Genomic DNA, 25,638 nt, shown 5'->3' with positions numbered 1-25,638 from the left:
AAGAAATTTGCAATTAATATTTTACAAGACATTTAGATTCCGCAGTTTCCTCCTTGCTGTTAAAATTTAAGAGGTTTTTTGAAACTGTATTCCTCTCTGTTATTACATCCTTAATTAAATTAATTTATACAGTGAATGCTCTAATGATACTGCTGTGGATTTCAATCCAAAAGCCTTATTACCAGAGACAATATGTGTTAAGACCTTGGAAAGAGAATGACATCCAGCACGGTGCTTCCACCGGTACAAGGATATTTGGCCCTGACATCTGATTAGTGAAAAGATCTTGGTAGTTTTTCTGGGCCTCAGTTAAGTCTCTATTTTACTTTATTTTTTTAATTGAGCTAAATTGGGTCAACAAAAAACAAAATGAGAATCTTGCAAGTTGCCTTGACAAGGATGTCCCTCTGGGCAACACAATGGCTGATAATGACATTTCTACTGAACAAACTACCAGTTAGGTTGTGCCTAGATAAAACCCTCAAGAAGGGATGCTATCTTTAACCCCAAATTGACATATCATCAAAGCGGGGGCAACCAAAATTAGTCCCAAACCATAAATGGCCCAGCAGTGGGAAAAGTCAGCCAAACAAGGCACCAAATTCAACCGCTTCTCAGTTAGCCCAGCCTGTGCAGATACACTCACAGTATTATCTTCAGGCTATAAAGGCTCTACTTACTAGGCATCTCAAGGATGTGTGTGTCGGGTGGAATGGGTATTCTGTCTGCAGCAGAAAAGCGTGAAAGCACGAATCATGTAAGTATTAACTACTTGTCTACTGTCCATCCTTCCAGCTAGATTAGCTAGAGGCCCCCTTGGGCTCGATCCCTGCTACTCTCTGCCAGTATCTAGCTTAGAGCTAGGCACACTGTAGGAACTCCACGATCATTTGGGATTAATCTCATGAAATGTCAGTAACTAATGAGTCACTGTACCTAAAATTTCATCTGTTGCTGGAGCATCCAGCAACCACTTCTAGAGGAGATGCATGATCAAACCAAGGGAAGGACTCCCAGACTCTCATCCCTCGCTCCGTGTTGAGCTGTTGAATTTGCTTCCTTTATGACTGCCATTGTATTTCTAGGGTTTATGTTGAGAATTTCAGGGGATGTAAAACAGAGTGTCTTCTTTGGTTACCCAGTAAGAGGCAAGTTTGAGAAACGTGTCTTCAATGATTTTGCACTGCTCCGTAAGAGCCCTGATCCGTCACCTCAATCTGGGAATCCTTTCTCCAACCCCATGTAAAGAGTTTCTAAAATTCATTCATGACATGTAAAGGAGGGTGCCTTTAAATCAAAATCTTATGGCAGACACATTCGATTGCACAACAGACCATCCTATCAACTTGTTTCTGCTTCCTAACTAACCAAGTTCTTTGTTTCCCTCAAGAAAGAAATATGGCACGTATAGAGGAAAGCAAACTCTAAACATCAATCAAGCTTGGCTGCATAATAAAAGTTCCTTATGAAACAAAACATCAACTGCAAAAGAAAATTACATAGGAAAAAACCCTAGCATTATTTGATCTTGTTTTAAATCGAAAGTTTCGGACACTTTAGAAAAAAGGCAGCAAGTGACTTTTTAATGGATTTTATCCACAGGAAAATGATTACAACCAGAAAAGCTTTAAAGTGTCAGCTGGTGATGTATTTTTTCTTTATCCCTTTTAGTTTTATTCAGAAAGAAATTGAAGGCATATGGCAAAGTGCATCATTAATTTCTTATTAATTTCATAATAGGAAGGCAACCAGTTAAAATAGTAGTGTACAACTTTAAATTACCGAACTCACTTGGTATTTAATGAGAGATTTAGCACAGCAGGATCTCTGTTAAATTAAGTTGTGCCTTCACATCACAGTGGGAAAACAGGTGTATATTGGTTTAGAATTATGGAAATGTTGACTAATTCCAAGGCTTGTAATCAAACAGCAAGGCACCCTGTAATATTTTTTCTTCCAAGAATATGCATTAATCTTTTATGTCTGGTCCCATTTCTTTCTGTCCACCAAAGACTCACATAGCTAAAAGGAAAACACTTTCATGTTTTTCCTATAGCTGTTAAGGGTAATGTGTACTGGACGAAGCTGTACATAAATGCAAGATGTGAAACTCTATCCTCATTTACCATATTTGAAATGGCAAATGTAGCAAGTGTGTGCACTGGAAAGGCTATCAGCCTTACAAATCAAATCTGACTTTTCAAATTCCTTCAACCTGCCTCAAGTAATTGGGCATATGAAACTAGATAAGGAGAAAACCAAAAATAATCCACCGACCAACTTTTCCAGCTCCCAAATTACTGTCTTTGACAGTGGGTCTGTAACATTACCTCCCCTGAATTCTACATGCAGAATTTTTAGAAAGAAAAGAAGCAACACACGTAGAACATTTAAAAAATACAAAACATGTTGATTTCTAAGAGTCAGTGTAAGAATCCCAAACAGAAGCATATTCATAAGTCGCTTTTATACATTTCAACATGCCCCATTCATCATATTCACTCTGGGTTTCTTGAGCGCAACCTCGACTATGAAGATTGCATGCTGGGAGCTGTGTTTCTAGTAGAGGAATAAATACATATTCACCAAGCTCTGCATTCATTTAAAATATGATGTGACTTGGCATCAAACTACACTATACCTTCAATGCTAAATTAACAACAGTTCACCGTCTCAAGTAATTTTAAAAAATACACCTAGAAGGGATTTGGCATGCTCATTACTGGAAAGCATTTCTTTTTAAAAGAAGAAATACAAAGTGGTCTTTGGGTTTGATTAGGAGCCTGGGAAATAAAAATGATTTTCATCTATTATTGGCTGAGTCAGTAAATATTTGCCTTGGCTCGTTCATTCCATAATGTGACCCAACACTGCAATCTCCTAGAATCTGTGTTAAAAAAAAGTCCATTTACATGAAGAATACAGATAAAATAGTATTTTTTTTAAAGTCACTGAGCAAAGCACTTGGACTCAATAAAAGCAGCTTTACTAAGAACCACCTTAGCAGTTTCAGAGAGAAGCAGTGAAACTGGGCAGGACCATTGTGGGACCACACACTTGCTTTTTCTGAACCTTCTATTCTTTGATTTCCTCGCATACAAAGGGAAATACCAAAGTAGTATGATTCAAAATCAAGGTTCTTAATTTATGACTTTTGGGTGATGAAGAAGCTCATGTTGTGAAAATCTTTTGCTGAGCTTTTTGCCACTACAATCTTGTATTGTGAATGAGTCTAGGATGAATCATACAAATGCTATCTTTTCTGGGGGCCTGTGGTGGTTCAATGGTTATGTGTGCATGTGTGAATGTGTATATACACAGAGGTGTTTGTGTATGCGTTCAGAGACAAATAAATGACACAAAGGTAGAATTATACCCTGAAAACATTAGGGACATTATCTTTCTTTTATTCTTATCAAACTAGGTTTCAATAAAATCATTATCCTTGCACTGGTTACCACAGGTGCTTCATTAAAACAAATGCATGTCATTATGAACTCATCACTGATATTTGGGTCAATAGGGAAAACATTCAAACAGCATCAGGAAATTAATAGCATGAAATATATAAAAGTGCCACAAAATCCTTTAGAAAAACTGTATTCTGGTGTTCCTACATGCAACATCAGTTCATTTCTAGTGAACTGTGCCAACTATCAAATATTACTGGGAAGGAAATGGAGAAAAAAATTGTAAGCTTTGTATTTTCTGTCCTATATCAACATGAAGCCACAAATTGGGTATTAAAACACTGACTTTGTTAACCACCATTGACTGTTTAGAAACCATTAGGAGGCTTAATATTATGGCTATACAGGGTACATTTTGTCCTTTCAAAAGAAAATCTAAAGACAAAATTTGAAAAGGAGCTCCTGGTGAATAAAAGCTTTTTCTTTTCCATTTGCTTCTCTTGTGTGTGTTGGGTTTTTTTTTTTTCCTTTTAAAATCTTAGCCCACCCAATACTCTTTGGCAGCCGTGGCTGCCCAGTGGGGTCACTCTGATTTTCTAACCAGGGGATGCACTATTTGAGAATGCTTCCCGTCAGTGTTAATGCCAGCGCTCCTTTATGGGCTGGCCAGCTGGTGTGGCTGCTGCAGGGAACCGGGGGGTCAGCACACACTCCTCAAAAGACCAAAGTCATTTTTGGCACTAAGAGCCCATAACTAGAACCTTCAGTTGAAAGGACCATTTTCAAGCAATAAAGTGATTCTGGTACAAAAGTAAACCGACTCACCCCAGGTAAAGTTTTAATATTGTGCAGTGCATTCTGGGCCTCAAGTGCAGCTTTTCTTGTATAAAATGTTACGAAACAACAACCTACAGAGAGAAATGAAAAGGTTTTAGAAATTTCTGTGAATGCTTTGCTTAGATATAATGGAGACTGTGGCGAACAAACAATCTACTTAAAAGGATGCACAATTTAAAAATAATAAAGCGTATGAGAACAGCAATAACAACATCTCAAGCATTTACACAGTACCTTTTCATCCTAAATCATATTTATTAGCTTTACCCACGTTGGAGATCAATTCCTGACTCTGTGCCTCACCTCTCTGGAATACAGCTATTCAAGAATGAGGGTGGGAGGTGGTGGAGGAATGGGTGAGGTGTGAATGGGACCTGTGTTATAGCACCTACGTGAAGAGAAGCATTTAATCACAATAACAACAGCACAAACTTACATTAATTATAATTTTCTTAAAGTGTATCTCCGGAACATCAGGTTTTTGAAAGACTTTCTAAACTCAAAGCTTCAAACAACTGGATTATAAGCTTCTTAAAAGCTGGGATAGTGCATTCTTCTTTATCTCCACCGCATTACATGATGCAAAGATCTGTACATATGACCCTCAATACTCGTTTGCCAATACGGAAGACTGTATTTTAACTGGTTTAGAAATTAAGCTACAATACAGATGGGTACATGCCCAAACAGATGTTAGTGGACTCTGGCCCATGCATTACATACGGCTGTGGCATACAAACTGGCAATATTTTGATTCCTCCTTTCCAAGAGCCTGTGGGAGTCCCCGGCCCTTCCGGGAAGGCCAGCACATATCCTTTTTCCAACCAACCTCCTCCACCAAAGAAAATGGTATGGAAATCCTAGACCATTCCTTCTGTGTCCTGGAGAAGGGCTTGCACCTTCTTCAACTTGTAGATAAAGATATTGGCTATTTGTTCATCAATATACAGTTTCTCAGCACAATCAGTTTGGGAAAAGAGGGTAGGACAAAAACTTGAAATTTAAGAAACAAAGATGCTAACCTTTGATCTGGGCTGTCTTTGGTAAGTGGTTGAGGAAAAAAAGTAAAGTGATGCATTCACCAAGACTGTACGTATTTTATCTTGGCTTTACTAAAGGAACGTAACACATGGAGCCAGACAGGGGCCAGAAGAGCCTTGAGAGGCGCTGCCATTCCAGGGGGAAAATAAAGTATAATCTCATTCATACAAGATTCTTAAAGATATCCAAGATTCTTCCTCGTTTGGAAGAGAAATTGGGAACCTTGCCATTTTACACTTGCTTTAGTTAGAGTCTACTGACAGTCAGTATACACAAAATCTTTGCCTTTTGGACAAGGTAGACTATGACCATAGCATCTTGGCATTTGAAAAACTCCATGCATCCAAAGATCAGAAACCCTTCAAATGTATCAGCTGAATGAAGGGAACTGAACATTATGACATTTCTTTAAAGAATCAAGCTGAAGAGACTGACCATTTTCAGGAGCATGTTATTTCAGTTATTTTGAGTTCTTTGACCAGAATCCACTTGGCTCTGCTTCTTGATGGTAGATTTTTTACTGAATCGATCAACTCACTAGTGAGTTCAGCTTCACTGGCATGATGTAAGCCCCAGAAAAGCCATAGGAACTGCTTCATGCCAAGGAATAATTTCCAACAGGAAACTAATATCCCAGCTTCCAGTAACCATTTTTAGAAGAAAAACACCAACCATGCCTCATCAGGCTTGGTATACAAAGAAAAACAGGACAAGCCTTACTAAATGCTTCTAGCAAACACAGTCTCAGTGACTTCTCCTTTCCCTGTCCTGGGCTTATGGCGTTAGCTTCTGGATAAGGAAGCAATGGGGAAGTTCTGAATTACCGCCTCATTTAATAATCACAGTTTCAAAAAAAAAAAAAAAAAAAAGCAGAATCTGATACTTTCAGGCAGGTAACTTTTGGGAATGAGATATTTTAAAAAAGATGATTTAGGGATGCAGCCGTTTACTGGCTGAAATAAAGGAAATTACGAAAGAGTAAGCTCAGGAGATGAAAAACCGATGCCAGTTTGGCCACGCTGTAGCCAAGAATGAAGAGTTTAGGTTGGCCTGGAAGACCAGTGGTATGACAGGGAAAATGAAAAGAGAGAACTAAACAACGCTAAGACAAAAGTGACAAGGAACCATGATGATGTAAACGGAGTGAATTGTGTGCACTTCTGTGTGAGCCAGCTGTGGAGAGCTTTGACCAGCATACAGTGGTCTCAGGGATAAAGGGAGCACTCCTGCCTCAGATACCCAAGCAAAATCCCTGCCATGGCTCGCTGCCTGAGAGTCCGCTAGGAAGGTGTAGTCCTTTTGCTATTTACATACTAAAACATGACCCTTGAGGAAGGAGACATTTAATTGTTGCTAGTTATTACAGCTTAGTGTGATTTTACTACTTTAAAGGGTCTTCCTCTTGAACAAAGTTCTTAGTGAAAAGAAGGTGAGTGGTTTTTGTTTTTCAGAAAGGGACAGATTGAAGCTGGTATCTGAGCAGGGTGGGATGGCAGGTGAATAGGAGAAAGGAAGGATGAAAGGACTCCAACATACAGAAGGGGAGATGGGAAGATCCCCAAGATCTCAAATGCTTTCTAGTTTCACCCAAGGTCCACTCTGCCTTTACAACTAGTACGGTGAAGTCAGCGACTTATCACTACAGATCCTCTTCCAACTATGCATAGCTCTTAAGTGTTTCGGTTGAAAGTGTACACTCATCTAAACAGGTATTCTTTAAGATCATGCCAAGAGAAGCTCTAGTTCCAGTGTGACACACAGGAGGATATTCTAGGTAATACTGCTAATGTGCCTTACTGTTCATCTGTCCGACCCAAGAGCTGAGCCCCAGCACAGCTCCACAGGCGCCGCGTTTGACAGGCAAACCTGGAGCCTTTGTGCCAATTCCAAAAGGGGATCCCATCTCCAGGTGGGCATAGCTCCTTACCATAGTCCATGGCTTGATAAGCCCATCCCAGCCTGGATTTCTAACTCTACTCACGGCCTCAGTAGGATACCCTTGTGCAATTAGCAACTTACACAAATGTGGGGTCCTGGGCAGACAAGGAGACTGGGACTACTAACCCCAGAGTCTTCTTTTGGTTTTTCACATTTAGCTCCTGAATGCCTTACCGCGGGGAAATATCTTACTTCCTCAGTACCTTAGTTTGTTTCATCATTAAAAAATTTATTTATTTTTGAGACAGGATGTCACTCTGTTGTCCTGGCTGGAATGCAGTGGTGTGATCATAGCTCACTGCAGACTTGAACCCCTTGGCTCAAGCGGTTCTCCTGCCCCTTCCCTGAGTACTTGGGACTACAGGTGTGTGCCACCATGCCTGACTACTTTTTACATTTTTGTAGAGATAGGGGTCTCACTACGTTGCCCAGGCTGGTCTTGGACTCCTGGCCTCAAGAGGTCCTCCCACCTCGGCCTCCCAAAGTCCTTAGACTATAGGCATGAGCTACTGTGCCCAGCCTAGTCTCATCGTTAAGTAAAAACCAGGTCTGCTTAACATCCCCCCACAAAACTATGTGGATATGCAGCCAAAGTGTTTCATTCAGGACCAAAAAAGAAAAAGGGTCAAAGCATTCTTTACTTCTATTAGACTAAAGGAGGTCTTATGCTTCGTTCAGCATGCATAATGGTTCACTTAACAAGTACAGTGTTTGGTTAAGTTTTATTAAAATTTGCAGGATGAATACAGACCTCCAAATTGAAACAGTCAGCTTAGATGAAGCAATTAGTGTTTTTCCCCAGCAGGACTTTAGTGTGTACCTTTCCAGATACTGGAATGTGTTTGAAAGACTTTCTATGAGTTTCTCCTAGTTAACAACCATAGTCTTTTTATCCAACTATCACTTAATATGCTCCTGTAAAATATCAGATTACCGACCTGCAGACAATATTTCAACAAAGAGAGAAATATCATTATTTTCCCTGAAATGACAATTATTATGGCAAAAGGTCAAGGAGCTACTCCAGATCCCTGAAAAACCAGGGAGGCTCAACAAGGATGAAATTCTTTCTTGTCAGCCCTAACCAAATATATAGCTGTTAAGGGAACCACCTGTCTCCTAGATTTCCCCATGCCAGCTGTAACTCAGGTCTGAAATGTGCTGGATTCCTCTCCAGGTCAGCCGCAGCACCAGATGGCTCAGCAGTCTGACTCAGGGGCAAGCCTCCTCCCCTGCAGGCTCTGTTTCCAACATCAGTGTAAGGTGGGTAGTCACACATCTCCAACACCCACGGGCTGGCTCTTCGATGGTCAGTGGTTGCACCACGCATCGGAGGGGACAGTCCCTTGGGCTTCAGAATTCATTCCCGGAATCCCACTTTCCCTACTGTCCATAGAGTGGAGAGAAAGGCCTCGCTCCATGTTAGAGGTGACCAGCCAGGGAGCTCTGGGTATCAGCACAGGCTGACGCAGTCTGATGAACCAAGTGCTTCTGCAGGTCTCAACCCTCCCACTGCTGCTTAATGCTGGTAATTTCTGCTGCTTCACCTATTTCCACTTTGCTCATTTGACACCATCTAATAAGCATCTGCATGGGACGATTCATGTCACTGCTTATCTACTCATTCAGGAGCTTCTGCCAGTGGCAGTGGCCTAGTTAGAAAAGACAAACATGGTGTTCCACACCCGGGTGACTTCAGGATATCCCTTGTTTCAGCGACCTCAACAATTCATTGTAATAATAAAAGCTTTGGTCCTTGAAGCAAAAAAAAAAAAAAAAAAAGCCCAAAACACAAAAAACACCATCCTTCTTCATGTGCCAGTTTATCAAGCCCCTCCCACGACTACTCACCAGGACTTTGAAAATTCACAGGTCCATCAGGTCCAATGGAAAACTCGGGAGAGGTGATCCCAGAACCAAGTATCACAGTCTTAGGTCCATACAGAGCCTAGCAGTCCCACTAGTGATGACTTCTTCTGTTGACTACAAAAAGACTGTGCTGATTCTCTGTAACTTAGAGGGGAAATACACTAGATCTTACTGGCCACTAACACGTCACTGTGATTCTGCTGTTCACCGTCAACATCTAGCAGGGCCCCTAGGAAGGGAACGTAAGACAGAAAAAGCACAGAAGAAAGGTCCAGGGGCACAGAGCGTTGTCTGTGAAGGCAGGCCCGGGGGGGCCTCACAGGGAGCATATCGCGGCAGCCAAGAAGCAGCAAGAAGATCCTGGACACCGAAGGAAGGAGACAGGTATGGAAAGCCCTGGTTTCCCATTTCCCACCTGTTACCCTGCCTACCTCCCCAGAGGCCTGCTGCGGGGATGTGGACGCTTTTGATGTCCAGATTCCCTGAAATTGGTAAGTTCAGCAATACAGTTGCATATGTTCAGCTTGGAAAGCAATCTGTAATCAGTATGATAATTGTGAGCTATGATTATGCCATCATGGATCAGAAGTGGAGAGTGGCAATCCCCAGAGAGGCTGAGTGTGACATACTCCACACAGGGTAGCTGGTGTCTTGCTATATTTTTTCACTAATAGTTTCTGCTGTCATGAAGAGTTCCCTCAGGTATTTCGCCTGCTTAACTGCTAGATAATTTTAGACACTGGTATGACATTTTTGCTGTTTCCAAAGATAAAGCCCCAAACAAAGGCCAATGGTAGCTACACACACACACTCACACACACACAATAACACACACTCTCACACACATACACACACACACTCTCACTCACACACAGTAGTGTATTTAAAATCACAAAGAAACACTCAACTGTACTGAAAGACTTTAATTTTAAATGATCAAGTAGATTTATCCTCAAAGAAACCATCTGGATTATCACAAACCTTTTCAAACCACAGCTGTTTCCCTTGAAAATCTTTACTTGGAAACTCTGGGTAATAATACTCACAGGAAAAAAAATGTACTGATATATAAAGATAACCAGTTTATATCATGGTTTGCTGTGAATCAAAGAGCAATAACGTATTTACATTTTTCAGTGTGGAGGTAATGTAGACACCACCCTAGACAATGATATCATGAGGTCAGATTTTAAAACTCATTCTGCCCTTACGAAAATTGACACCATACTCGTTGAAGAAACTTCCTCCAAGGTTTCTAAACCAAGGTTTGATGCTCTGAGACACTGTTTTAAAAAGGTAGTTTTCTTTAAATCCCTTGACTTTAATAAACGGACATGGCAATTTTTGTTTTAAGAGACAGGATCTCACTCTGTTCAGGTTAGAGTGCAGTGGTACAATCATAGTTCACTATAACTTCAAACTCCTGAGCTAAAGTCATCTTCTCCACTGTAGGCTGCTGAGTATCCAGGACTGCAGGCATGTGCCACTACACCAGGCTAATTTTTAAATTACTAAGTAGAGACTGGGTCTTGCTACGTTGCTCAGGCTTCTCAAACTCCTGGCCTCAAGTGGTCCTCCTGCCTTGGCTTCCCAAAGTGCTACGATTACAGGCATGAGCCACTGAGTATGGCTGACACAGTTTTAAAAATTACTTTCATATTTTCTTTTTAAAAATTGGGATTTTAATTTCTGTTTTTTATTGACACATAATCTTTGTACATATCTATGGGGCACATGTGGTATTTTGATACATACATGCAAAGTGCAATGATCAAATTCAAGGCAGGAGGACAGTGACTTGAGTTGTTTTTAATTATTGAAACAGTGGCTCGTCAGCTGCAGGGCAGGAACTTCACATCACATGCCAACGAGTCACAATGCCAAAGGCAGGAGCTGACCCCGTGTAGCAAGGCTGGTTTTAGTGAGGCATTCCTCATGACTCTTCTGCAGCTACCCGCCTGAAGCAAGGAGAAACTCCCCTGTGTAAGGTATTCTCTACCATGGCAGGAGGGACCTTTCCGGAAAGTTCTAGTTCTAACTGCTAATTCTTTTTCTGATACCACCCTTCGATAATATCCTATTATGGGGAATTGTGGAGCATTTTCTGGAATACGAAATAACTATACAACTTGCAGGCTAAGGAGAGAAAGCGAAAAATGGTTTCCTGCAATTCTGCGGCAAAGCTGGTCAAATAAAAAGTATTTTCATTTCGGAGCTTATGGGGTTGAGCATGAGAACATCTGTCTCCCTCCCTAAGTGGACTCTGCCCCAGGGTCAAGACGGGCCTGTCCACGTCTTCAAGGCCATTCGACATCTTATATATATGAAAACCTACTTTGTTTTCTAAATCTAAGCACATAAACAGTTGAAAGCAGCCCCAGACTGATCATCTGATGACTCAACTCTGTATTTTTTTTTTTTTTTATTAAACAACAAAGTAATAGTCCTAGCAGACAACTTCAACTTGAGTTATATTCGAATTCAGGACATCAAAAAGGTCATCACATTGTAAGTAGGAAATTCCTTTACAGGCTGCCTTTGAATTCTAAGGGGCTGACAGATCAAGGGACGAAGGCCTATGGAAGGCTAAATTAGTGAACCCACTATTTTTTTTTCCTTTCTGTGAATGAAGCTCTCTTTTGTATGTGCATTTGCAAGCAAAGCAGGTGCCTGCTTCACACAAGTCGAACTGCAACTGGGATCTTGGCTTCCTGTCAAGTCAGTAGCATGCAAGCCAGTTTAAGTCAAAAGAGGACACACTCCTCATACTTGATTCCCCTTGCCATCTATTTTCTCCCTCAATCTTAGCCACTTGGAGGAGAATTTAATACTTTTTTTTTTCCAGAGTCCAAAGGTTGTGGATCTAAGTGGGACATTTTGTGCTCAAGCGAATCTGCCATGCACTATGGTTTCAATTCTAAGTCACTGGCTTTGGCCCTGCCAGGACCCCCTACTTTCACTTTCTACAAGGCAGTTAAACATTTAAAAAAAAAACCCATCAAAAATCCCCTGAATTAAAATTTTCAAGAAAACTTAGCATTAACCTTTTTTTTTTTTTTTTTTTTTTTTTTTTTTTTTTTAAAAAAAAAAGAGGAGTACTTTTTCCATGGTAGAAGGTGATTTATACCCCTAGCATCTTCAGGCAAAAGGCAATGACAAAATTCCATTCTTAGAAAGTATAAGGAATCCTCAGGACATGATATGAGACCCTAGAGGGTCACCCATGTAGCTCCCCCCCCCTTTTTTTAGCCCAAAATCCAACCATCAAGAAGAACTGGCGCTGCTAGGAAACGGTCACATCAGGGCACTATGACCAACTCTGGGCCCCTCGGCATGAATTCCTATGGCTGGACCTTCACGCGGTACTTGCTTTCTAGGAGTGCTAGATACAAGTGAACAAATGATGCCACCGATTTCACGAGCTCCATCTAAAACCCAGTCCCCTTGCCTCTCAGCTCTCTTACGTATTCCTGCCTGTAATTTTATTATCGTGGCTCCCCTGTATTTGATGCTGAACGCAGATGGCTGTAATGACATCAACTGAGAGATACAGGAACCAGAGGCATGAAAAAAGTACCCATCACAGCAAAAGTTAGCTAAAGGGAGAACCTCCAAGAAGATCAGACAGATCTGTGTTGCACTGCTCCTCCAGCCTTTTACGCCTTTAAACTGAACACTATAAAAAATAAAATGAGAAGAAGTTAAGGTAGCGTTGTCTTCTCATGGCTTCCGTGCCTTTCCTGTGGAATCACAGAATTTTACAAGTAGCAAATGTTGGGAGTTGGGAAGCAGTACTCCAACATAAAGGCCTCACAAGAAAAAGTTTCTCTCTGACCCCCTCCTGCCCTCCTGTCTCTTAGTCCCAGCCTCCCCTAAGCCCAGCCACAGAAACTGGAATCCCTCTCTTCCTCATAGCAGGTCACAGAAGCCAGAACCCCCTTTCCCCAAAGCCAGCCATAAAACTTAAAAATACTGCACTAACTTTCTTTCCGTCATTCTGTATAAAACTGGCCAGAAACAAATTCTCTGATCTACCTTGTTTGACTGTAAGTCATAAGACCCCCATTCCAGGAAAGGTCCTTCCCACACCCAGAAGAAAGAATCCTGCTCAGAGAGGCCAGGGAGAATGCGGACAGGCAGGCCTTGCCGAGTGTCCCTGCTCAGTCTATTAGCGTTACATCATGTCCTTTCTGTCCAATCACATTACTACATGGCTGACCATACTTTGTGGAACCTAAGTATGCAAATGAGCCTAGGCACACTTTGTTGGACCTAAGTATACCATTTCCCCTGTATCTTTGGGTCTGCATCCTGAAGGCGCCTGTGTCACAGAAACTGTGATCTCATCAACCTGCGTGCCTTTTCTCCTGTGGATCTGCCTCTTGTCAGGGATTCTTAGTGAACCTTCATAGGGCCAAGGGGAGGTTTTCTCTTGGTCCCTACACTAGTTCTACCAGCCTAACCCCCCACACCCTCCCATTTTACAGATGGGAAAACACCAGTCCACAGGTTAGCAGGCTGCCCCCAAGTCACACCGGGAGCCAAGAGCAAAGCCAAAACCATCCCAGCAACCATGAGTCGATGAGCACCCCTCAAAGTCTATGCCTCTCATAGGCAGAATGTCCCTGAACCACCTCTAACAGGGTCCGCCTCCCTCTGAAAGATCTGCTTCACACTCTGTTCATGTCACCTAAAATGTCTCTTTATAACCTAAACCTCTCATCTGAAATGTCTCTCCAACAGTCACCTAAGACAACCCTTTTATCCCCACCTAAAAGTGGGACTTACATAGCTAGAGTAGCAGCTACCCAAATACGAATGCCTCATCCTGTAGAAATCTACTTTTAAGGAAACAGTGCCCAATTAGCTTAGTTTTATAGAGTTTGATATAATTGGCACCCTGATGTCAGCGGTATCACCATCTGGCCACTGTCTAGGAAGCTGACGGGTGTCGCTGCCATCGGGCCTTCCGTATGTGAGTTATGTGGACTCCACGGTTTGGATTACCAAGCGCCATCCCAGGAATTCCCCTGGGAAACTTACACTGGCAGCGTGGGACCCACATCGCCCTCTGGCCGCCTGAGGCAGTTGTGCGATGCTCCACCAACATCCTTCCTCACTTTCCCTGCAAGATTCCTCGCAGACAGCAAATCTGAGCCACCTTTTCAGCCCGGGAGGGAACAATGATCTCACTGGGGTCCCTGGCAACCCCACACCTTCCCTCCAACTCTCCACCTGACACACTATGACCACCTTTCTGTCAACGGGCCACAAGATCCAGGCCCCGGCAGCCTCCTGTTGCCCTGGGGACTTTGCCTGGAGGAACCATCTTCTGTTATTTCCATGACCCCGTGAAGACTAGCAAGCTCCCTGTGTTTTCTGTGAGGAAAATGGAGTTTCTTTCTTTCCTTTTGACCTAGATTAAATCGACTGCATTTTCAAGCCTCTTGGGAAAGCAAGTGCAGCCTAATGTGCACAGCTACGTGTGTACTGTAACACTTCCTCACCCATGATTATGTAAATTCCACCAAAGCACGACACAGATAGAAAAGGTAACAAGGGCAAAATTGCTGGAATCTGCTTTTCCCCTTCTCTGGTTCTTTGAAATAAGACACTTACGTTAAACCATTGCAATTGTCTAATAGCTATGAAATCATTGGAAGAATTTCAGCATCATCCTTTCTTCCCCCATGGGACAATCATCGTGTTCAGCTGTTTCACCAACTCTCCCACTCTGCTCTGAGCGTCAGAAAGGTAGGGTGACGTGTGCATTTGTCCAGGCCCCCGGGGGTGATGTGAAGAAAGCAAGAAGTCTCCTTTGTTAGAGAAAACGTCACTTGACTATTGGAATGAAAGATAATAAAGTAGCCATAGAATTTACTACGCTTTGTATTTTTCAAATCCTAATTCCAAAGTAGACAACCATATTTTTCTCTGAAGGTAATGAAGAATGAAAAACTTCAGCTTGAACATAACAAGCCAACTAGAGGGTCTGGCTTCCCTAAAGTAGGCTTTAATTGGCCCAACTCCCTGGCCAGCTGGTCTCCCTGGGGCCTCACGGTGAGGTGGAGACCAGTGGCTCAGTGGCGGGCAGGCCTTCAGGCTCACCAAACCAAGATCACTTCCCATACACCAAGGAGGCATCACGGGGTTAAACACGGTTAGGTGTAAGGTAGTTCTGTCTTGAATCCAATTAAGAAGGATTTAGTTTCTAAAGTACTGAGGGACCTCATTAGAAGAAAGTTTCTAATATAAGGTTATTTCATAGTATAGATTCTCTAGAGGATAGGATAGCATTATAATTAGGAGGCTAGTGGCAATAAGAGGTAGGTTAGAATCACATCTATTTTCCTACGATTCTCAATTCACAGCACATTGGGCTATTAGATGCTTCCAGGCCAGGCCGATCTCTCAAGTCTCCACTTCACTGCCTGGCTTTGACGGTGCATCAGCTTGAATTCCCTGGACTAAGAATGCAGGCCCCTTATTGTTAGCCTGAATAAAATACAGCTCAGCTCTGTTCCTGAGCACCGACCAGTGGTATTCTAACTCATTACTCAGGGGTTCTAGGCGCCTCTCAACTCTCAAAAGGGTTATTTGCAATCCAAAGCAGAACAAAGGTATTTTTTCTGGAAATGGAATAAGGACGTCGTTATCTACTTCCTCACTCTGGTCTTTACAGTCAAAGTGAAATGGAGAGGCGAACCCTTTGGCTATAGAAATCCAAGGCTAGGCTGAAGTAAACATTTGTACTTATTGCAGATTTTTTTTTCTTGTTGGATATGATGCTGGAGAACTAATATTTATGGCCGTTATAACTGTCTCCACCCCACTCTGGCAATAACTGAGCTGCATTTCATGTGTATGGAGATCAGAGAGGGAGTTATTTCTCCATATTGCCTGGAACAGAGGAAATCATTTAAGAAATTCACTTTTGGGGCCAAAGTGGTCCCTGAGTTCTCATGGCAGATACCATGACAGTTTTCAAAGTGATGCTGGATAGCCTTCTCATGCTCATTCACAATCCTTGCAGTGAGGCTGGTACAGTCATTCCTGATTAGCATCACAGGCTCATGACCTCACCTCCCTAAGTCTCTGGTTCTTAATAACATGGGGTTAGTAACAGCTATATTATAGATGTATCACATTAAGCCAAACAACGTATGAAAATGTTTAACACAGTTCCTGGCATGTAAATAAGAGTGCTTAGTAAATGTTAGCAGCTATTGTCCACTTTAAATTTGTTTCTCCATAGAGCGCTGAGCCCTAACAGACACTATGCAGGCTCCCTTTGAGGCAGGTAAGGGATAGGTGGCTTTACTCCACTTTTATAACAAATGCAATATGGAAATGCAGCCGCGACAGGCCTGCCGCAGGCTGCACTGCCGCTGTGCATCCCTGGGAGGAAGGGAGGGCAGGGAAGCCACTTTTCTAAGTGATGACCACGAGTCCTTTAACAGGGCTTAGAATTGATTGTGTTGTCTTGCTTTCTGAAGTAATTACTTGGAACTAGCAGAGTTCACCCATTCGCATGGCCTTTGAATACTCTGAACATCCATTTATGTGACCTCTAAACAGTCAATCAATTTTAATGTAATCATTTTCATGACTTTCTTATTCAGGGTACAACAAAATTTTCCCCAACTGTATGCTCTATGATATGCTCCCGAGAGGCAAAAAATCCCTAAAACAGTTTGTTATTTAAAATAAAACCTACAGCTAAGGAGCACACCCAGGTTTCACTACTATACGAGTTTAACCACAGATTGGTCACTTCCCTTTATTTCAGCAACAACAGAGGAAGAAAAAACAAAAGCAGTAATATTGGGCTTCGCAAGAAAATGCGATGTCCTAAACGCCTGTGATGAGAACGGGGAGGAGGAGATGTCCAGGGGAAGCCTGGGGCACAGACCACCATGTGTGCCAGGCACCTCTTGGCCAAGGGGTTTCCAGAAGCTGGATTTCATTTTGAGAGTTCCCGTCACACCGGGATCAGGCGCAGGAGATCACTGCCATCTGACTGTGGTTCTGCTGCCATGCTCCTGTTCTCCTAAGGAATGCAGCTCTCTGCGGGTGGCTGCTACCTCTTACGCTTTCTGGGTCCCCCCACCGGCCCCCGACAAGGCATGGCGTGGTGCTAGGCACTGGAGGTTCCTACTGCATACTCAGGGGTTGACTCCCACCAGGTCATTTTCACACCCCCTTCCCCTATAGCAATACGGTTTTCTTCTCAACTTGGAGTTCCATGAGCCTTTCTAATTCAGGTTCCCAGGGGTAAATATGGTCCATGCAACACTCTCTAGCCCATTTCCTGTGAAATGACTCTGGTATAGTTACTTCTAGCCTAAGAGGGATGTGGTTTAATGGCTAGGTAAAATAGATTGTCTGATCCATTTAGTAAAATAATGTATACACAGTGCCAACCCCAGAATCTGGCACAAAGAAAATACCGAATAGAGGTTAGCTTCTTTTCTTCCTTCTACTGTGCAATTTTAGGGGCAGTATGAAGGGTTTCTTGATATCCAGGGTGATCAAATAATTCATTCTCCAAGTAAGGACCCTTTTGAAAGCGGAGGGGATAATGTTAATGATGATTCTGGGACAAAAGAAGAAAACGGGGCTGATGTGGGCAAACCCTCTGTGCCCCTCCTCTTCTGTCCTCTCCCCTAGTCTTTTCACTCAGCCTCTGAGCTTCATCCTTTCAGTTGGAGGCTCAGATTCATATTAAAATAAAAATGCCTCAGAAGACACAACACTGCAATCTGTTTCCCAACCATTTACGCTGCAGTATCAATGAATCTTACCGTTACTGGATTTGATAAGAGTTTCCATGGTGAGAATGCAGGTCATGGGGCAAGAGGGGATGTCCTAAAAGAAGAAGGATGACCCCCAAAATGGGAATGGCTGGGGAGAAAGTGACAAACTTCAGTCACATTGTAATTCTGAAAAGGGTCCGTTCTGGATTTGACAGTGACCAATTTTAAATGCCAGACTGAAGAGAGAAAAAGATCTTAACAACCATCTGGTTTAAGTTCTTGCTTCCGGTTAAAGAAGCAGAGGCATGGAGAGGGGGCGTCATGGCAGAGTTGCCCCTCTGGTTCCTGATAAAGCCTGGCCTGATTCCAGTTAGGTGGACTCATCTTGCCAAACACTGCCTTACTTCTTCACTGCTCCACGTCTCTAACCAAAGAGAACACTTGGCTTTCCATTTTTCAGAAAATTAATTAAGTGTACCTGATTATGGATACTAAAAAAATGTTAACACATGGTCCTTGTACTTGATGTGCTTGAAATTTAGCTGCTCACTCATTAGCAGGTAGGAAGAGGATTTATCTTCTTTGGTCAAGAATCTTTCTCTGGAACACCTCAGAGGGAAAAGTAAAATATTTCCTTGATTTCAGGATAACAAAAAACTCTCCACACCACACACTGATTAGCAGCCACTGGGTTTTGTCTGAGGAAGAGCACGCTGCCCATCAATTATTCCCATGCTGCATGCATGCTAGAGTAGTATTTGATCTAAAAACTTTCATTTTTCTCAATCATTGCCAATGACACTGATTCTATTAAACCTTCAGAAAAAAGAAAAGAAACATCCTGCAGGCTCCTATTTCTTCCCTGGATGACTGGATGAGGACGGATTTCTGAGTCTTTTTAGCCCTTTGGACTGTAGAGCCAATGCCTGTTTGGATTACACACACACACACACACACACACACACACACACACACACACACACAGAGAGAGAGAGAGAGAGATGAGGGTGGGGGTGGGAAGGCAGGCATGTGGTAGACCACTCTGCAAGGAGCTAAAACGCTCTAGGCAACGAGATTGTTTATAGGATAAAGCCTCTGCTGCACTCTCCTGCTTCCTAATTGTGCAGATAACAAATGATAATAATATTCTCCCACCACTAAGGGTCTCACTGCTAGTTCTAAATTATATTCGATAACAAGAAGATCAATAGCTCAGGCAAGTCTAAACAGTGGTTACCCCAAACACCTTTCCAACATGCGCTGGAACGCTTTCGATGTTAGTGAGAGGAAGTTTTAGCTCCCTGAATATAACTGTCACAGGCTAATATTAAAGTCGGTTTGATTCCCTGAGCACATTCCAAAGGAAATGGACTGTGGAAAAGGACTTGGCCCATGTGACTGACTACTGGGTAGCTCAGAGAGGGCAGTCTAGGATCCAAATTTGCTACGAAAAGCTCACCCCACAGATATTCCACATACTGTGTCCATCTCCTTGCAGTTTCAGAAACCATTTGGGACAAGTTTTCCATCCTTTCTTTTTGGGATGATAAAGAATTTTTTTGTCACATAAATAATTAAACTGCTGTTCATCCAATATATTTATAAGCTTTTAATTTCCAAGGTGGTAGTTTTCCCAAACATTCAACATTATGACAGGAGGTGAAAAAATGCCCCGAAGATTTCATTACTAGTCAATCTTATACACCGACCTATGTGTTAAACAGCTGTCATTAGAAGATGAATTCCAAGTAGTTGATATAAACCATAGAATCACTATCTGTCAAAATGAGTCGTAAACTTGGTCAACTCAATGAAACAATCTGCTAATCCAAGAATAATTCAGGTAGGAACAGATGTCTTAGTGTTACGTGGTACAGTCATGATCCTGTCTACGCAGTGAGGCCAAATTTTAAGACTGAAGAGGGTTAAGCACGAGTGCCAGGAGTCATGTTTCACCACCGAGTCCACCACCATTCCTTACAACCTAGGATTCTCAGCAGAAAACTGCAACGAAGGTACCAAATACCTTTCTACAATCTAATTACCTCTTACAATAGCATTTCCCAAACGTTCCTGAAGATGATAATCGCCTGGGACATTGGCAAAAACATGGATTCTTGGAACCAAGCCATGCCCCTCAGCTCAGGCTTTCCAGGCGAAAGGCCTGGTCATCTATAGGGCAGTGTTCCCTGGGATTCTCATCCTCCAGGAAGCCTGGGAAACAACATAGCAAAGGACAACTGTTGAATGGACTACCAGCGTCCGCCAAGTCCATCCTCTCCTTCCTCAGGGCCAACACTGGAGCAGAGCTCATGGTGAAACCACATTTGCCCCTTGCCACGTGACTAAAGGCTTCCTAAAGAAATACAAGCGGAAGTGACCGGTGCTGCTTAAGGGCCAGAGCTTTTAACAGAGCAGATATGAGTCCTCCATAGTTTCTTTCCTCTCCTTTTGAATGGATGCAGGTGACAAAAAAAGTAACAAAATAAAACAAACACACAAAATAACCAAAGAGATGGCAGAGCCACAAGATGGAGAAGCCTGGATCCCTGTATCACCACATGGAGGAAAGCCACCTACCAATATCCATAAGGGTTCTGTGTTTAAAGGTCCTAATATATTTTTGGGTCTACAAAAATACTGACAGTTAAACCTCTCCTAACACCTAGAGATTAAAAAACACATACAAGGAAAATACAGGTGAAATAGTAACAATTCTGCCTACATCGGTGCTGTCTCTGCCTCACACTTCAGGGGACTACCCTAAACAGCTACAAGAAAAATGCACCAGGAGGATCAAAGTGAGTATGTTTTAGAATTTCATTTCAGAAAATGAGAAGTTGGTGAACTGCTGTAGAGAAGTCAGGCAGACAAAACCAGTGAAGCACTGAAACCCACATTTACACTTTCTTGATGAGAACACCTTTTTGAGCAAACCACTTGGTAAAACTGACCCGTTTGAGAGAGGAATATACTTCCCGACAAGAGTATCTGACATTTCATCCTCAGTGATGAACAATTCTCAAATTTCATTTACTCAGAGGGAAAACAACTTGTATGGTGCAACTCAGCCGACGACGACACAGAAGTTAATTTCTGTCTTCTTTTTCTCAACCTTTTCTCCCTTCCTTTTGTTAGCAGGTTTCAAAACGCTGACCCAGTAGCTGAGGCTTATCTCCATCCCCTTGGACTGCTTCTCCAACCTACCAGCAGCATCAAATGACAGGCAGGCCTGTGCAGAAGGGCACAGAAGTCTGACCTGGAAATGTCTTGCAGAGATCTGTGCCCACTGGTCAAGGAAAAGAGGGAGACCCTGTACCATGTTCCTGGGTAAGTAATGAGCCAGCAAGTGGCATTTAAGTCCTCTTGGTACCCAGGTAGCACTGCCGTCATTTAAAATGCTTTCCAAGTATTCAAGAAAATAAGCACATGCCCACATTTAGCAGAGTATACGAAATATCAAAGGGATGTGCTATGAAAGACAGAGAACTGGTATTCAATACATTTAACCAATTCACTTCTTCATCTCCCTTGGTTGGGATTTCATATCTTTGATGTAAGAACATGCTCTTAGGCTTTTAGCATTTTGGTACGGGAACAAAGAAAAATTAATAGTCGGAATGGAGGCAAAGGTGAGGCTGAATGTGAGATCCCTACCTATAAATATGAATGCAACCCCTAACAAATTCGTAGGCAGACTGAAAATCATGTGGGTGAACTGGTTCTTGAAAACTATTTGTAAAACTCCTCTAGTGGACCCAAAGACTTAATACCCACCCCCCAAACCTCTTCTCTTCCCATTAAGTTGAACTCCAGAAAGTTTGGGTGAATTTTCACATCATTCATTCTCAACCGCAACGAGAAATCCAGAAGGTGTGTCAAAAAAAATCTGTCCCTGGAAGATCTGCCCTAAAATCTATTCTCTGGAGCACCCTCCCACGACCCAGTTTTGTGACATCAATGCCAGGGCATATCTGGGTGTTAAATGCTCTGGAAAACTCCCGGGTGAGAAATTCAGGCCATCCAATTAGGACACTTCCAGGTTACCTCTAGCTTAAACACTCTGACTGGTTTTATCTTACTAATCTTCATCACATCCCTGTTCCAGGCTAAGCTTTCCCTCAGCCCTGCTGCTTCTTTAGAGAAGCAATGGATAGATTTTGCATAGAATAAAAAAAAATTCTGAATTTCCAGCCATCAAGGCTAACTTCTTGCCTCTCAGCAGCTTTTAAAATATTGATGGCTTTTTCCTCATAACAGACAAGCCGAGTGGAGTCTGGAGGGCCTGCTCTTCACTGTGACTATAAATGAATTCTATGGAACTTACCACATTTTTCAAGAGAAAGCACACTCGGGGGAAGGGGTGGTGGCAGAGAGCAACATCTGACTATCTTCCTTTCCAGCCCAGACCCGTTTGATTCAGGCTCTACACAGACTGTACCAAACCTGCGGGCCTTCTCTGCTCGCAGGTGTGACATCTACTTCCGGCACTTGTGGTCAGGTAGCAATAGCAAGGATGGCCCGGGCTCAAGGAACAACAGAGTGTCTGCCTAGAGGGCTCAAGATTTGTTTGAAAGTTATTAGCTCCATGTTCAAGAGGGGGGAAAAGCAGGCCCAAGAGATAACCAGCAACCGAATCGGGGAGTAGAAGATAACATTGCAGAAACAGGGTGATGCATCTCATATTGTCTTCTTAACTGAATGGCTTCTAACAAGTCTCCAATTAAAGATGTTGGTCCCAGAGATCACGGTCTTGGGTTCTAATAAACTGTCCATTTCTTCCTTGACAATCTCTTACCACTAGAGAACAGTCATACAATTGTATACCACCCTCCTCTCAGGTCCTACCAACCCCTCCTCCTAAGGCATCCATGGTTACCTGGTAAGTCAACTACTCTTGGTCTATACAAGGCCAGGACTGCCCTGCAATAAAATCCATTGTTTTATGTTTTCCCTATTAACTGGAAAGCTCATGTTCTACTTACAGTTTGAAGACAGACTGTGATTTAATGGGCAATCCTTTATATACAAGATTTTGAGTCGTGGGTCTTCCTCAAAACATCACTAACAGTCTATAGATTGCCAGAAACATCTTTGTAAACAAGAATAATTATCCCCAGAGACTACCTAGTGTATGAAAAAAATCTACAACGCTTTTCCTTCGAATGAGCTTTGTATAGAACGTAGGTCTGAATCAAACCACTTGATCATGCCCTTCTGGGTCTCCTTCAATAGCTGGCTGTCAAAATAGGATGCTAAGAAAGGGACACTGGTCTAGATTGCTTTTTAAAACCCACATTCTGTAACTGTGGCTATGTTCTGACTGCTTTCAGAACAAAAGAAAACTGTAAACATCAATATCCTTATTTTTAAGAGGTCTACCTATGTTCAGATGAGTACATGAAAGTGTAGTCTAAACAAATTTACCGAAAAACAAAAAATTCCAAATATTAAACAGAAAAAGATGTTGGCAACAGATTAAGTATTCTGCCTCCCAGGGCTTGCTCTAAGCTTCCAGACTCCTAGGAGGTCTGACCATCACCGCCCATGTTTTCCCTTCAGAAGATAACAAAATAGAACTACCCAATTTGGGAAAGGGCTTGCTGAATGCAGTTTTTATCAGTCACTGCATTCAGCTCCCATGTTAAGGACAGCAGAATAATTGTTTTTGAGATTGTACACTGCCACACGGAACAGAATAAGCTGGAACACCAGGAAACAATGGACTGATTACACAGCTATCCTTTTAAACATTTCATTCGTCTTAGAACAGCAGATAAAACAACTATTTGATGTGTACCAGTGGGTTCCAGATTAATCCTGCAGTGTTAAAAACCGCGGAACCACAGATCAGCTGATTCCAATTTAAAGCAATAAATCACTGGTGAATGTCGACATAGTTATATGGGGTCTGGTTACCAGGTGACAGTTATTGTAAGTTTTAATCCAACTTCTCTATTGAAAAATACACTATGTTGCAACTGCCTTGAAGCTGCCAGGAAAAATACATTTTTAAAGGAGTAATAAACAAGTATCAAGAAATAGCCTTCATAAAATTGTCAGTATCAAAACGCTACAGAAGAGTCCTCATAAAGAAATGAATTGAAGTTAGCAGTAAATATATACTAGCACACTAAGCATGAGGAGACAGAACAGATTTTGCATACATGCCCCCAAAATGAGATCCCCATTTGGGAATAAAGATGGAAGAGTTTCTCCGTCCTCCCTCTGCCACTGACTGTGTAAGTCAAACAGAAGTGAGATTCTGTTCAGCGGATCAGGCAGGGGAGCCCAAAGGACAGCCTGTGTTACTTCCGTGTTGGATTGTTTAACAGAAAAGTGGCTCACTGAGATAGCCCATAAATGCTGCTGCTGCTCTCACTGGAGGTATGAGGCAATCGGGACACTCAACTGTATTCTGGAGAGTACAGAAAATGATTTTTGTTCTCTTTCTCCCCTGTGACATTTAATAAGGGGCCATCTGCTACCCTAGTATCTGTTTATTTTATGGGAACTGAAACTTGAGATGCAACTGGATGCTACTTAAGCCACAAAACCTTTTTTACCCATATGAATGGACAGGAGAGGAAGGAGTGAGCATCACAATGGGAGGCTCCTGGATGCACCAGTTCCCTGGTATCACGGACGGAGTGCAGAGTCACAAGAGGGCGGCTTTAGTCCCAAGTCCCCCAGCTGAAGCAAGTCACTGACCACCTTCAACCAGAGATTTCTTTTCCATGTAAAATGAAGAAAATGAAGATGCTCATCCCTACCCTGCCTATTGACTCAACCAACACAGACAATGAATGCAAGAACAACGGGAACCCTCCTTTCTTTCTTTCTTTTTTTTTTTGAGACAGAGTCTTGCTCTGTCGCCCAGGCTGGAATGCAGTGGTGTGATCTCAGCTCACTGCAACCTCTGCCTCCCGGGTTCAAGTGATTCTCCTGCCTCAGACCCATGAGCAGCTGGGATTACAAGTGCATGTGCCACCATGCCTGGCTAATTTTTGTATTTTTAGTAGAGACGGGGTTTCACCATGTTGGTCTGGCTGGTCTTGAACTCCTGACCTCGTGATCTGCCTGCCTCGGCCTCCCAAAGTGCTGGGATTACAGGTATGAGCCACCGCGCCCAGTTCTGTTTTTTGTTGTTGTTTTGTTTTGTTTTGTTTTTTTTTTTAAAGAGAGGGTCTTGCTCTGTTGCCAGGCTGGAGTGCAGTATAACCACAAACTCCTGGGCCCATGCCATCCTCCCTCCTCAGCCTCCTGCGTAGCTGGGACCACAGGCATGAACAATCATGTCTGGTTAATTTTGTTATTTTTTTGCAGAGCTGGGGGTCTCGCTATATTGCCCAGGCTGCTCTTGCCAACTTCTGGGCTTAAGTGATCCTCCAGCCTTGGTCTCCCAAAGTGCTGGGATTACAGGTGTGAGTCACCATGTCTGGCCTCAAAACACCCTGTTAATAGATGAATTCTATGCCAACGTAAGTTATTATTGAACAGGTATCTATGTTCTTTAGTGTAAAAACCCAATCCACCACAGCAGGGGCTAAGCTGCCTGCAGCAAGTTACTCCCCATCTTCATTTTCTTCCTCGAGAAAGACGCTGACGCTGCTCACGTGCTTCCCAGGGTTACTGTGGGACGACTGGTCTAAATGACTCCAAATTACATATTCAGGGATTTATATGATAATACAGCTGCTAGCCAATAAAAATAGCCTAATTATGAATTCAAACTATATGCAAATGCAAAGGATAAAGTAATTCTCAAGGGACCAGTTTCTTTTTTT

At 42.6% G+C, this 25,638-nt stretch overlaps 1 protein-coding gene across 24 annotated transcripts in view; it reads right to left on the bottom strand.

The window, feature by feature from the left end:
• CELF2 (CUGBP Elav-like family member 2) overlaps window positions 1-25,638 on the bottom strand; it is an 872,815-nt gene that overhangs the window by 114,232 nt on the left and 732,945 nt on the right. For 22 of the 24 annotated variants that reach the window (XM_032154967.2, XM_032152939.2, XM_032153279.2 and 19 more), the window contains one exon: window positions 4,236-4,318. The exons of 1 other annotated variant lie outside the window; for it this stretch is intronic. In XM_032154967.2, coding sequence (XP_032010858.1) covers window positions 4,236-4,318 — 83 coding nt within the window. Of the gene's footprint in view, window positions 1-4,235; window positions 4,319-13,130; window positions 14,164-25,638 lie in introns of those variants that run through there. One more of the 24 variants, XM_032154883.3, reaches the window with a different exon arrangement.

Source organism: Hylobates moloch, unplaced genomic scaffold (assembly GCF_009828535.3).
Source record: "Hylobates moloch isolate HMO894 unplaced genomic scaffold, HMol_V3 SCAFFOLD_2, whole genome shotgun sequence".
Classification (NCBI taxonomy): domain Eukaryota; kingdom Metazoa; phylum Chordata; class Mammalia; order Primates; family Hylobatidae; genus Hylobates; species Hylobates moloch.
Note: the sequence above shows the minus strand (reverse complement) of the source record. Positions and strands in the feature narration are given on the sequence as shown.